Raw genomic sequence first — 14,549 nt, 5'->3', positions numbered from 1 at the left:
ATAAATAATATGCAATTTTTCCTTAAATTTGCCTTTACATTATTCTTTCTTTAAAAAGTTAGAAGCAGAGACATTTGTTGACTCCATTTCTAAACAAAAGACATTAAAAAAATTACACATATGTATATGTGTTTGCATGTATATATAGCTATATGCCCTAGAGAAATATGTGGAAAGAAACACCAGAGTTGCCAATGTTTGTTATCAGGTAGAATTAGGTTTGATTGTAAGTAATAGAAACTGGAAAAAAAAGTGACTCAAATGAGATAGAAACTCATTTCTCACGAATGTAAAAGAAGTCCAGAGATAGACATTCCAGGATGGAAGCTGGAATCACCAGGGACAGAGGCTCCTTCTGGGTCACCATTCTACTGTCCCATGATATGGCCCTTGTCCTCATGGTTCAAGATGATTGCTAGAGCTCCAGCCATCTTGTCAACATGCAAGGCAACAGGAGGGAGGGAGGAAAGAGGGAGAGAAAGGCTTGCCTTTAAAGGAGGGCTTTGAGAAGTCTCTCAGACGTGACAATTCCACTTAATCTCACTGGCCAGATTCTAGAAACAACCACATGTAGCTGCAAGGGAAGCTGGGAAATATAGTCCTAGCTGGGAAGCAATGTACCAGCTAAAATTTGGGGTTTGTTAAGCTAAGATGAAGAAGAAGAACGAACATTAAGATGTCTCTAAGAGTTCCTACAACAGTTACTCTGAGGAATGAAGAAGTGAGATTGTCACGGAAAGGAGGAATGCAGAGGTAAGCGGGTAGAAATGGTATATATTTGCATTATTCCATTAGTTGCAGTGAAAACATTTTAAAGAAGTAACTTTGGAAAGTTTAAAAACATTTTTAACAAGCATGATAGGGGAAACTTCCCCATAGATTTTTACATAAAATCCAAGGAACAGCCGAATGAACAAACACCTTCACCAAATTCTTTCAGCACTTTGAATATAGCAACTCACTGCCTTCTGGCCTCCAAGGTTTCTGATGAGACATCTGCTTATAATCTTCCTGATGATCCCTTGTATGTGACGAGTGGCTTCTTTTGCTGCTTTCAGGATTCTTTCTTTGTCTTTCTACAGTTTGATTATAATGTGTCTTGGTGTGGAACTCTTAGTGTTTATACTACTTGGAGCTCACCAAGCTTTTAAAGACATTTACAGTCACGTCTTTCATCAATTTTAAGGAAGTTTTGGGCACTATTTTTCCAAATAATTTTTCTGCCCCTTTCTCTCTCTCCTCTCCTTCTGGGACACGCATTATGGAATGCGTGTATTGGTCCACTTGATGGTGTCCCACAGGTCTCTTAGATGGTGTTCACTTTTCTTCAATCTTTTTTCTTTCTGTTCCTCAGATTTTATCATTTCAGTTGTCCTATCTTCAGGCTCTCTGATTCTTTCTTCTGTCTGCTCAAATCTGTTTTTGAATCTCTCTAGTGGAGTTTCCATTTCAATTATTGTTCCTTTTAGCTCCAGCATTTCTTTTTGGCTCCATTTATGTGTTCTATTTTTTTGGTACAGGCATACCTTGGAGATACTGTGGGTTCAGTTCCAGACCACCACAATAAAGCAAATATCACAATAAAGTGAGTCACACAGATTTTTTGGTTTCTCAGTGTATATCAAAGTGATGTTTACACTACACTGTAGTCGATTAAGTGTACAATGGCATTACGTCTTACGAAATGTACATACCTTAGTTAAAAAGTACTTTATTGCTAAAAAATGCTAACCATCATCTGAGCCTTCAGTGAGTCATAATTTTTTGCTGGTGGGGGGTCTTGCCTCTCGATGTTGATGGCTGCCCACTGATCAGGGTGGTGGTTGCTGAAGGCTGGGGTGCCTGTGGGAATTTCTTTAAAGAAGACAACGATGAAGTTTGCTGCATCAATTGACTGTTCCTTTTATGAACACTTTCTCTGTAGCAGCAATGCTGTTTGATAGAGTTTTATCCACAGTAGAACTTCCTTCAAAATTAGGGTCAGTCCTCTCAAACCCTGCCACTGCTTTACCAGCTAAGTTTAGGTAATATTCTAAATCCTTTGTTGTCATTTCAGGAATCTTCACAGAATCTTCACCAGGACTAGATTCCATCTCAAGAAACCACTTTCTTTGCTCATCCCTAAGTAGCACCTCCTCATTCCTTAAAGTTTTCTTATGAGGTTGCAGCAATTCAGTCCCATCTTCAGGCTCCACTTCCAATTCTAGTTCTCTTGCTGTTTCCACCACATCTGCAGTGACTTTCTCCATGAAGTCTTGAGCCCCTCAAAGTCATCCATAAGGGTTGGAATCAACTTCTTCCAAACTCCTGTTGATATTGATACTTTGACCTCTTCCCAAGAATCACAAATGTTCTTAAGGGCATTTAGGATGGTGTATCCTTTCCAGAAGGTTTTCAATTGACTGCTCAAATCCATCAAAGGAATCACTGTCTATAGCAGCTATAGCCTTATGAAATGCATATATTAAATCATAAGACTTGAAAGTCAAAATTACCCCTTGATCCATGGGCTGCAGAATGGATATTGTGTTAGCAGACATGAAAACAACATTAATCTCATTGTATGTCTCCATTAGAGTTCTTGGGTGGCCAGGTGCATTGTCAAATGAGCAGTAATATTTTGAAAGGAATCTTTTTCTGAGCAGTAGGTCTCAACAGTGGGCCTAAAATATGCAGTAAACCATGTTGTAAACAGATGTGCTGTCATTCAGGCTTTGTTCCATTTACAGAACACAGGCAGTGTAGATTTAGCATAATTCTTAAGAGCTCTAAGATTTTGGGCATGGTAAATGAGTACTGGCTTCAACTTAAAGCCACCAGCTGCATTAGCCCTTAACAAGAGAGTCAGCCTGTCCTTTGAAGCTTTGGATCCAGGCACTGACTTCGCCTCTCTATCTATGAAAGTCCTAGATGGTATCTTCTTCCAGTGGAAGGTTTTTGTTTACATTGAAAATCTGTTGTTTAGTGTAGCCACCTTCATTAATGATCTTAGCTGGATCTTTTGGATAACTTGTGGGAGCTTCTACATCAGCACTTGCTGCTTCACCTTGCACTTTGATGTCATGGAGGTTGCTTCTTTCCTTAAACCTCGTGAACCGACCCCTGCTGGCTTCAAACTTTCTTCTGAAGCTTCCTCACCTCTCAGCCTTCATAGAATTGAAGAGAGTTACAGCCTGGCTCTGATTAGGCTTTGGTTTAAGGGAACGTTGTGGCTGACTTGATCTTCTATCCAGATGACTCAGACTTTCTCCGTATAAGCAATAAGTCTGTTTTGCTTTCTAATCATTCATGTTTTCATTGGAGTAGCACTTTTAATTTCTTTCAAGAACTTTTCCTTTGCATTCACAACCTGGCTGTTTGGTGCAAGAGGTCTAGCTTTTGGCCTGTCTTGGCTTTCAACATGCCTTCCTCACTAAGCATAATCATTTCTAGGTTTTAATACAAAGTGAAGGAAGTGTGAATTTTCCTTCCACTGGGACACTCAGAGGCCATTGTAAGGGTATTAACTGGCTTAATTTCAATGTTGCTGTGTCTCAGGGAATAAGGAGGTCCAAGGAGAGGGAGAGAGATGAGGGAATGGTCGGTTGGAGGAGCAGTCAGAACACACATGACATTTATCAATTAAGTTGGCCCCAAACAATTATAGTAGTAACTTCAAAGATCACTGAACAGAGTTCACCATAACAAATATGGTAATAATGAAAAATCTGAAATATTGTGAGATTTACCAAATGTGACACAAAGACACAAAGTGAGCAAATGCTGTTGGGAAAATGGCACCAATAGACTTGCTCCATGCAGGGCTAGGGTTGCCATAAACTTATAATTTGTAAAAAAAAAAAAACAAAAAAAACCCCACAACATCTGCAAGGCACAATAAAGTGAGGTATGCCTATATTTCTAATTTATTTGTACTTTGTTTTCTTGACTTTCTCCACATTTCCTTTAGTTCTTTGAGCACCTTGAAGACAGTTGTATTAAAGTCTTTGTCTAGTAGATCTGCCATCTGGTCTTTCTCAGAGACAACTTCTGTTGGTATCTTCCTCTTTGAATGGATTGTACTTTCTTTGTTTGCCTTGTGGTTTCTTTGTTATTGAAAACTGGATGTTGGAATCTAATATTGTGGTAACTCTGGAAATCAGATTCTCTCCCTTCCTCAGGGTTTGCTGGTTTTTTTAAATTTTTTACTTAGATTTTATTGCTGCAGGCTATCTGCGTGTCAGGGATCCGCCTGAGGTGTACACTGAAGTTCTCCTCAGGTCTTTTCTGAGCCTGAGCTTTTTCCTGGGCATGTTTGGTGACTTTCTAAATTCCTCCATATGTGTGGTTGCTTTTGAATGTCCTAGTCCTTAAATGTTGGCTCCCGAAAGGGAAAAGAAGGAAAATAAAGGTGGGGTGGCAGTGGAAACAGGTTCTGGCTGTAACTGAGCAGGACCTTGTGGGGACTTCCCAGGACAGACCCCTCCTCCACGTGCTCTGCTTTAGCTCCTCTCTAAAGGACATAGATAATAGTATCTGATACACATTTTCTGAATTGTTTTGCAGATGCTAATACCACCGCCAAATGGGAGAAGTTAACTACTTGATCATGAGCATGTAGCCCCAGAACTACTGGTGCCCAAGGATTGATAATGTCAACCCCTATGACCCTGCCCTCTTACCTCACCATCAACCAATCAGAGAATTGCGCACGAGCTGATCACATACCCTGGGATGCCCCTCTCTCACCTTGCCTTTAAAAATGTTTTGCTGAAACCTGTTCGGGTATTTTGAGCACTAGCTGCCTGGACTCCTTGCTTGGTGCCCTGCAATAAACACCGCACTTTCCATCACCACAACCCGGTGTCAGTGGGTTGGCTTTGCTGCGCGTGGGCGAGTGGACCCAAGCTTGGCTTGGTAACATGGCCCTTTAAATCCCTTGGAAGCTGCTTCAGCTGGTGGTGGCTGCAATAATAGCTGTGTGCCTGGGTGTCTGCATGCATGATAAGAAACACCAATCAACAATCAGAGCACAGACTCCCAATATTGGGGGGCAAGGTCCAATATTTAAGGACAAGGTCCTATGCCCACCCTGGCTCCGGCAAGCTGTGTGTCTGCTGCTCTAGGAATATGTACACAGCTGCCGGCCACGCGGCTGGGGGGCAGGAGTGGGAGATGGGGAGCTGCTTCCTTGGGAAGAGCTAAAACTGTGGATATTAACCCTGATTTATGGCGCAAGCCCTCCCCTGGAAGCTGCAAGCCTTTGAATAGACTCGGGAGTTCCAAAACAATTACATCAGGCAGATTCGGCCAGTGGATTGTTGTCTAAGTGAGAAGACAGACTCCTGTGCTTTCCACTCGACCCTCTTCCCTGACGTCACTTCCTCCTTTATTCTTACGCTTTATGGGTTTTATTTTATTTTATGTAAACAAATTACAGATAAAAGACTATTTACTTTATGCTTATGAAAGTTTTTATATAATCAATAGTTACTTGGATTTTTCCCCTCTTTTGTCTGTTTATAGCCTTTGCCTATTTTTTTTTTTCTGTTAGGGAACATGAGTAATTTTTTTTTTTTAATCTCTACAAGTAAACAATTTAAGCACAAAGCATGCTGGTAAATATAATAAAAACTGTTTACCCATTACAGGTTTCAGAGACAGGTGAATTAAAACAGCAGAATGGTACCTTTTATACCTTTTTAAGTACAAGGAAAATAGAACTGATACAACACAAAATTTGGCAAAGCTGTGTTGAAACTGGTCTATTCTAACTTTGCTGGTGGAACCCTTTTAGAAAGCAACTAAGCTCCACAAAGATTTATATCCTTTGTCCAGAAGTTTTTCTTAGACTGACTTGAGAAAATAAAAAAGGCAATACCTGTGGGCACAGATATATTCATGGCAGCACTGTTTATAATTATGAAATATGGAAACAACCCAAATGTCTAAACAACAGGAGTCTGGCTTAGCTGAACAAGGTACGGTCTCCTGAGTTGAAAGTTTCGCAGCCGTTTAAGGTGGATATCATGTGTCATGTGGGAAAAATTCTCCTGAGACATGTCATGTGAAAGCCAGGCTGTAGACAGAGTGCCTGCAATGATACAGCTTACAGCAGTGTCGCCTTGGCTTGGGGCCCAGGACCGAGGGAAACCATACAGGGCTCGGGAGGGAGGGAGGGAGGGAGTGGGGGGAAGGAGGAAGGGAGGCTGTGGTGAGCTCCCCTCTGCTCTGATTTCTATTGTTTCCATGATGTTACTCGGGCAATTAAAGAAAAAAAAAAAAAAAAAAAAAAGATGGGGGTGGTTTGCGGGGGAGGAAACAGGCAGGAGTTACAAATCCACCGTATAACAACAAAATCTGATTAGGAAATTCAATTAGCTAGCTCTCCGTTGTTGGTGGGAACACGGGTCTGGGTCTGGCTGCTCTCCTGAATTTGGTGGAGAGGAAGCAGGCAGCTCTCTGGACGGGCAAGGTGCTCAGCAAAGATCAAACGTGGTCTTGAGGACCCTGCAGGGCTCGGGGTGGGGGCGGGTGGTCCCTGAGAGCAGCCTGACTTGTGCGTGGCCCTCCACTGCCTGCCGCTGGGTCCTGGGCAGGACCCCCGCGTGAGGACACGTAGTGCCAATGCAAATGCCACCGATATAAGTGGGTTCCTGGCCATCCCTTGAAACTGGATGACAGGAGGGGCATGTCTGAGTCTGGTTTCTGTCACCACTTACGATGCGGGGGCAGTACCTAGTATCACAGCCTCACGACTCTTTTCAATGACCCCTGATTTCCGCAGACACGGGAAGCTGGCAGGTAGCACGTGCTGTCAGGGGCCTGCAGCGGGACTCGCAGGGGTGCTTCCTGCAAACCCCCCCAACACAGAGACCAAGAAACACTCACTGCCGTCTCAGCCACGGGCCAGGGAGGTGCAGCCAGGGCTCAAGGTCACAGAGGTCATGACTTGGGGCTGCAGTCTCCTCAGAAGACCCTCAGAGATGGCCTGGCCGCTGGTCCAGCCTCCCCCGTCCCAGGAAAGGGGCAGCATCTGCCCAGGTCCCAGTGCCAGAGGGGAGCAGGGAGAGACCCAGGGGTCCACTCAACCCGCCCCCCCCCCCAACACCAGGACAAAGGATGTTGCTGCTGCTGCAGCCCCCAGTGGCGGAGGAAGAGCCTCTCAGAAGCTGAAAGGCCCCCCCACCCCCCAGAGATGCCAAAGGCATTTGCCATAAATGAAACCATTAGCTTTTCATTTATTTTCTCGGCCAAGACTGGAGGGACTTTATTAAGCTTGTTTCTTTTCTTCCTTTCCTTTCCTTTCCATTTTTTTCCCCCTCTTCCTTTTCTTTTTCTAAAGAGGTGCTTTTAAAAGGTTTTAAAAGTCTCAGGAACTTTTCCCATTTCTGGCTCAGGAGGGGTCTGTGATGTCCCGAGCAGCAGCTCCGGCATTCAAGGCCTTTCCAGCAAGCCACAGCCCCCGGGCCTGCAGGGGCCAAGGCATCACCTCCTCTCCACCCTCCAGCCAGGTCTCTCCTGCCCCAGAGCCTTTGCACCTGCACTGTCCTACGCCTGAACAGCCTTCCCCCAACCTCTGGGCTTCAGATGAAACATCCCCTTTAGGGAAGCTTCCCCCACCCTCCATCACTCTCTGCCTCAGCCTCTCATTGCCTTCGCAGTACAAATCACAGCTTGCAATTATTTCACACATTTGTCTGTCTGCTTGACTTTCTGCCTGTTTCCTCTGAAAACCCAGCCAGGGCAGGAAACCGGGGTGTCTGACTACAGCTGTAGAGTCTGTTCCCAGCTTACATTTCATGCTCGGTAAGTATGTGGGGGAGAAGGGCTGCTTCAATCTGCGCTTCTGAATTATGTACATGGGATGGAGACCGTCCTCTGGAGGGAGATGTGGCAGAAGGCTGGTCTCAGACTCGCCTGGACCTCGGACCTCGGTTTGAAACCTGCTTTGGTTTCTTACAAGCTGTGTGACCTCAGACGGGATATTCAGCCTCTCGGAACATCAATCACCTCCTTTGTAAAGTTGGAATAAAATATCAGTAGGGAGGGGGCTGTGGAGTTCACCCTGAGGCAGGGCAGGGGCAGGGTCTGGACAGCCTCCACGTCCCCCTTCTTTGCCTGCCAGGCAAGGGGAAGGAAGTAGCATTAATTGAACACCTACTATCTACCAGGCACTATGCTAGGCAGTTGGAATGCAGAGGTGAATAAAACAGAAACTGCCCCCCAGCCCTGGAAACTCTAGTTGAAAGCAGGCGATGGACACACGGGGTTCCCAGCACCCTGAGTGTCAGGAAGGAGAAGGGTGCAGTGTGAGCAGGAAACCGAGGCCTGGACCAGCCTGGAGGGTCGGTGGGAAGAGACATTTGCCTGAAACATCACATGTGCAGGAGTCTGGGGAAAAGAAAGACCAGGCAGAGGGAAGAACATGGCAGAGGCACTAAGACAGAATGAAGCTGGGCACATGTGAGGATGGAGTGGAAGGGGAGGGGGCAGTAGCTGGAGGGGGAGGGGGGAGTAGCTTGCTCTTATCCATCCTGACCTGGCCACCACCAAGCACAGGTGCAAAAGCCCTGCAGCCCCACGAGTCAGGGCAGGCTCAGCACCCGGCTCAGGGCCCGGTGGAACGGGGAACCCACTCGTACCTTTGGCAACGCATACTTCGGCAGCTTCATCGGGACAAATTCATTGCGACGATAAGAGATGTAGTATTTGGTCTGGTTTGTTGAGGTTGCCTAACAGGAGGGGAAAAAACAAGTTTTTAAGGGACTAGATTTCTTGTCGAGCCAAATCCTGGTGCAAATGCCCTTTTACTTTGCTTATACATGCTCTGCTTGAAATGGGTAGACTCCTATTCATCCTTCAGAGCCCCACACCAAATGCCCCACCTCTGGGAAGTCTTCCTCCACCTCCCTCAGTTAGAACTAACCTCCTTCCCCATGCTCTCTCAGCACCTGGCTTCCCTACGTCTGAGTTACAGACAAGGTGAAGAAAATTCTGTTCCCCAGAACTCCTCTTAGGGAGAGTACTTGGTGAGCCACTGAGTGGAGGAAGAGGCAGGCCAAAGGTAAGCTCAAGCCACAAAAGATGACCACCAGACCACGAGGCGAGAAACAGAACGAGAGGCAACACTCCTGAGACTGTCATGTGGCCAGCACTGTCCCAAACATCTCATCAGTATCAAACCCAACAACTCCACGACCTGTGATCATTTCCATTTTAAAGATGAGAAAAGTGAGGCCCAGAGATGGAGTAACTTGTCTCCAACGGGATATAATAGAAGACCCAGGAAAAGAGCAGCATTTGCTTCTTTGGGGAAGGGGCAAGGAGGAGGGGGTGAGAAGGGAAGAGGAGGAGCAAGGGGGCAAACGGGTGATGGGAGAGGGAGTGGACCAGGAGCTGGACAGAGCACAGTGGCCCCTGACCTCTGGCCCCGGCCGGGCATGCACCGTGGGCTGGGCCTTCCCTCGTCGGACACAGACAGGGTCACCAGTGGCAAACCAGGCCTCTGCGACAAAGCTGAGAGCCAGCCGTGATCACATCTGAACCCAGACCAGCCAGTGATGACCTCGCGCCATCCAGGCTGAGTGCGCGGGGCGGCTCCTTCACCATCACGGCTCGGCCTCCTGAGCCCCCTCCTTCCAGACCAGATCACCGAGCAAGCCAGTTACAGCGTGGCCCCACCTCCAGACAGCACCCGATCCGGCATCTTCCATCCTCCCCGAGCCCCCTCCCATGGCCCACCCTCGGCCAGGCCTTCCCAGCACCTCTAACTGAGTCCCCCACCCCATCCCGGGGCCCCGTGGTGCATGGTGCCTACTGCTGCACGAGGACCAGCCCAACCTGCCCAGCCACAGCTGTGCCCCCGGGGTCTCAGGCTTGGGGCGCTGGCAGACCAGACAATCACAACATTTAGAAAACACTCAACATGAGATATGGTTGCCCAAGAAGCCAATGCTGTCATTGCTCCAACCCTTGGTAGATATTTGCAGAAACACAGTGGGAGGTGCTGGGAAGACAGTGGTGCTGAGAACAGACCCGGAGCCCCCGCCCGCACCGGACTACAGGGTCTACGGTAAACAATAAAGGACGACAGTGTGGCCTGGCTGTGATGGAGGAAGGCACAGAGCTGGGGGTGCTCCGAAGAGGCAACCTGTGGGCCTGAAGTAGAGTGGAAGTCAGGGAAGGCTTCCTGGAGGAGGTGGTGCACGACAGTGTTGGAGAAGGTGGTGAAGGGGGCGCGAGCGGTCCACGCCCAGGGAACAGCGCATGCAAACACACAGAAGGGATGGGAAGCCGTGGGGCTGGGCGTCAGCAGAGGGTGAAGGAGAATGGGGGCGGGGCTGGGAGTCAGGGGCGGGGCTGGGAATCAGGGCCAGTGGTGGCAGGAGCCTCTTGCCTGGCCTGCTCTAATGGGGACCGTGACGCACCCTGCCAGTTCCAGCCCCCAAATCCACAGGAGGCCCTGGTACACTCTGCGTGTGGAGAAGGGCACCTGGGGTGATGAAACGTCCCTGAGACGGGGGAGCCTTCAGGGGAGAGAACACCAGCGGCTGCCCCTAAGGGGCCATCTCCATAGGAGCCTTTGGATTTGTCTCATGGGGTCCTAGAGGGCGGAGCAGGGGTCACTGGATGAGAGTAGAGGAAACACTTCGTCTCAGTGCTGGAGTGACATTTCCAAAGATTTGAGCTATCCAGGAGAGGGGTAGGCTGTTTTGGAAGGAGTGAGCTCCTCGTCGGTGGAAGTAATCAAGAAGTGGTATGACCAGTTGCTTCCTGGAGTGTCTGAACCGTCAGACCACATGGTGGTCCCAACTGTGATGTGAGTACCTGTGTGTACAGGCAGCAGGGCTTGGTCCCTGGGCTCTGGACAGCTGATGCCTGGCGGCCAAGAGAAATGACCAGAGACCACAGCTCTGAATATCATTTCACAGTCACCGGAACCAGATGGAACAAAACGGGTTTGGGCTTGGGGGCCCTGGGCTGTGGGAAGTTCCTAGTGGGCAGAAGGGAGAAGGAGCAGGTGGCATCCCTGTGTTTTGGCCTTACGGGGTTTGGGGGGTGCCTTCCACCACCGTCACAGGGGCAGGGGAAACTGAAGTAAGTAGCACTTGAAAGTAAAATAGCCATTTTACTGCTTCCTGTTTGAGTGATTCCATTTTCCCCCGAGTGGCTTATATCCCACATCACCTATTGCCGATTTCCAAGAGCCCCAGCAGGAACCTCACCTTAACGAAGATGTAATCGTCCTGCACGGTCAGGGAACTGTGGTCAATGGGGCCTGCGAACGGCACTGTCAGTGTCTTATCGGAGCAATTGTGGATCTGGCAGGTGACGTACCGAAAACCTGCAGGAGATAAGAGCCAGCCACGCGGTGCATGAAATCTCAAAGACTCAGACTCTAGCTGAAGGAGTCAGACACAGCCTCAGACATGCTTAAGTGCTGAACTTTTTTGGCTCGGTCTGCGTTCCGATACCCCTGCCGCCGGTTTTGTTTGTGGGTCTGAATTTTAAACGGTGTGCCCTGTGATTACACCTGCTGCTGAGCGGGGGCAGCTCTGTGCCAGGCGCGCTACTGCGAGGAGTTCTTTTAATGCTCAGGTCCATGCAACGATGGTCCCATCTTCCAGATGTGGAAATTGCGGCTGAGCAAGGTTAGGAGACTTGTCTACCTCAGGGCCACCCGGACTGCCTCCAGCTTTTCCTAGAGGAAGTTTCACTGGAACACAGCAGTGCCTGCTCGGTTACGCGTCACCCGTGGCGCCTTCGCCGTACAATGGCAGCCACTGGCAGCAGAGACCACACGGCCAGCCGAGCTAAACCGTTTACTAGCTGGCCTTGACGGGAAGCGTTTGCTGACCCCAGGGGGAGGTCGTGCAGAGGAGCACTGCCGTGTGAGTGCAGGACTTGATCCACATTCCGTCCCATGTGCCCTCTGCCCCTGGCTTCGGGTTAGGGTTAGGGTTAGGCACGGCACCTGCACGTCCGTGGCCACCTGTATCCTCTGTCTGGGAGAGGGACCTCGGAGCAATCCGGAGAGATGGTGGGCAGGAGAACCCCCCAACACACATCTCCCCCCCGACACACATCTCCCCCCCACACACATCTCCCACCCACCAGCCTTCCCTGGGCAAGCTGGGTGCATGTGGTCACCCAGGGAAGGGACAGTGCAGGGCCGTGGCTGGCATCTATGGCACCCATCACGACTCGGGACCCCTCCCACCCTCCTGGAGTCTCTCCAACTTAAACGGGTGGGTGTGGGTAGGACTCAGGGGTTCTTTCCCCCTTAACTTTAGACAAACACTTTCATCCTTTTAGAAATATCTACGATCAAGCAAGTTGAACCCCTGTTTGGCCAGGCAGCTGCTGCTCTTACGTCAAGCCCTCTGTTTCCCGGGTTGGGGGCCCCAGCGGAGTTGCACAGAGGCCTGGAGCCTGTGCCCCGGGGGAGCTCGTCTCTACCGCTTTCGGGCAGGAGCGGCGTTTAACCACAGGGGCCAAATGGAGCCCAGCCAGGGAACTCACAGACGTCAGCGCTTTCGGGGCACATCCTGCCCACAGCCTCGGGTGGCCGGGCAGCATGGAGAGTGCCAGGGGCCCGGGCTGGGGGCCGGAGGACCTGCCCTAACTCACCGGCAGGGTCCCCTGGGTCTCAGCTCCTCCACTGTAATGTGGGTATTAATGCCCAGCTCAAGAGAGCAGTTGAGCGTCTAGGAGACCGTGCGCACAGTAGGCCCGCAATCAGCCACGGCTGTGCCATGGCCCCCTCCTGAACCACTTCCATCTCCCCTCTAAATGGCCTGGTCACTCCCTGTGGTCAACACTGAATTTCCTGTCGTGGGCTTGCCTGGCTGGACACGCCGTGGAGCTGAGCCCAGGCCAGACTCAAAGCGGACCACCTGCTCACTCATTCATTCATTTACTCACCTGCCCACTCATTCGTGCGTGCATGCATTCATTCATTCATTTGTTCACTCATCTCACTATGGTCAGGCCCTCCCTGTTCCAGCTCTACTGCCAACGAGACAGACAAAGACCACCTTTCACGGGGCTGATGGTTTGTGCAGTGGGAGAAATGCCGATTCACAGCGCTTGCCAATTTCTCTGGTGTAAACCACCGCCCCCGCCCCGGGCCGGGCAGTCTCAAGCCGCTGAGATGAAGTTTCTGACCACGGGGCTGAGAAGGGAGGTGGACGCTCGGCTCTCATGAGCCGGCACCAGCTGCAGCTCCGGAGAGAGGCAGACGGACCAACAGTGACCACGTGGTGTGACAGGCACTGAGCGTCCTCGTGTCCACGGCACGGATTGGGGCCGCAGGGTCCTGCCACGTTAGCGCAGGGGCCCAGCATCTGCTCAGGGCGACTGGCACCTGGCCATGTGCTTATTCATTTGGTGGCTCTACTGGGGACACAGAGGTGAATCGATCAGGCCCTGCCCAGTCCCCAAGGAGCTCCAGGCCCGGGGAAGTGTGCAGAGCTGTGACAGAGCAGCCCGGGTGCTCTGGAGCCCAGAGGAGGGGGTGGGCAGCCCGAGAAAGACGTTCAGGGTGGACAGGTGGGGTGCAGCCTTCCCGCAGGGGCGAGGACAGGTGTAAGGTGACCTCGGGGAATGGCCCGTAGCTCAGGCTGGCCGGAGGGTAGGTGGGGCTGGAGAGTGGGGTGGGTCCTAAAGACCCAGATGTTGCGCCACCAAGCTTGGCTGGACTGGATTCTAACAGGGCTTCCGGGCTGGGGTGGCTGGAGGTAGGGGAGACGGGGGAAGGACGCTGCTCCGTCCTGGGGGCTCTTCACGTGCACGTCACAGCTGCTAGGCTCAGGGTCCCTCCTCCCCCGGGGAAGGTGGGCTGCGCGGAATCATCGCTGGGTGAGAACGGCGCCCCTTGTTGAGGATGGAGGCCTGGCCCTCCTCCTCACTGGAGGTGGGAGATCACGAGACATCCCCCGCCTCTGCTGCGTTGAGCCCCGCTGGGGATCAGGTCGCCGTGAGCGCGGCCGGGATGCTTTTGGATTTGTGTGTGGAGGATGGTGGGGCTGCGGTCTGTCCCGGCCCGTGACCCTGTGATTTGGGGCAAGCTGGAGCCTCTGTGAGCTTTTTCTGCTCCTGGTCAGTGAAGCTGAAGAAACAGTAACATTCCCGCAGGATGGGGGGTCCAGGGAAGAGCCGAGGGCTTGGACGTGGTAAAGGGACCCACCGCACGTTGACACACAATGTCCCCAGGCTGAGCGCCACGTGTGGGGCCCATTTCACAGACAAGGAGGCCGAGGCGCAGGGTCACTTCCAGGGTCCCGTGGCTGGCACGTGGCGGGCAGGGAGCTGACTCCAGCACCTCTGTCGCCAGCCAGGACTCCAGTGCCTGGCACCACTGAACCTACCCTCCACGTGGTATGGCCCAGCCAGGGGACAGCTGTTTGCACTTGTCAGCTCCCACTGTTGGTTAAGTGTGACCTGCCTGGGTCTCCACTCCGAGAGAAACCACCAGGAGGTCCCACCAGGTAAGGGGCAGGGCTGCGTCTTGTTCTTGACCCTGCTGGGGACCCTGCTGCATCCCCAGGGATGTGACTGGTCCACAG

At 50.8% G+C, this 14,549-nt stretch overlaps 1 protein-coding gene across 4 annotated transcripts in view; it reads right to left on the bottom strand.

The window, feature by feature from the left end:
- SORCS2 (sortilin related VPS10 domain containing receptor 2) overlaps positions 1–14,549 on the bottom strand; it is a 556,509-nt gene that overhangs the window by 60,697 nt on the left and 481,263 nt on the right. For all 4 annotated transcript variants that reach the window (XM_082391438.1, XM_082391436.1, XM_082391437.1 and 1 more), the window contains 2 exons: positions 11,208–11,326; positions 8,625–8,714 (listed from right to left, as the gene is read on the bottom strand). In XM_082391438.1, coding sequence (XP_082247564.1) covers positions 8,625–8,714; positions 11,208–11,326 — 209 coding nt within the window. The remainder of the gene's footprint in view (positions 1–8,624; positions 8,715–11,207; positions 11,327–14,549) is intronic.

The sequence above is a fragment of the Balaenoptera borealis genome (genome assembly GCF_965194805.1).
Source record: "Balaenoptera borealis genome assembly, chromosome: 4".
Classification (NCBI taxonomy): domain Eukaryota; kingdom Metazoa; phylum Chordata; class Mammalia; order Artiodactyla; family Balaenopteridae; genus Balaenoptera; species Balaenoptera borealis.
This window is presented reverse-complemented; position numbering and strand designations above follow the sequence as displayed.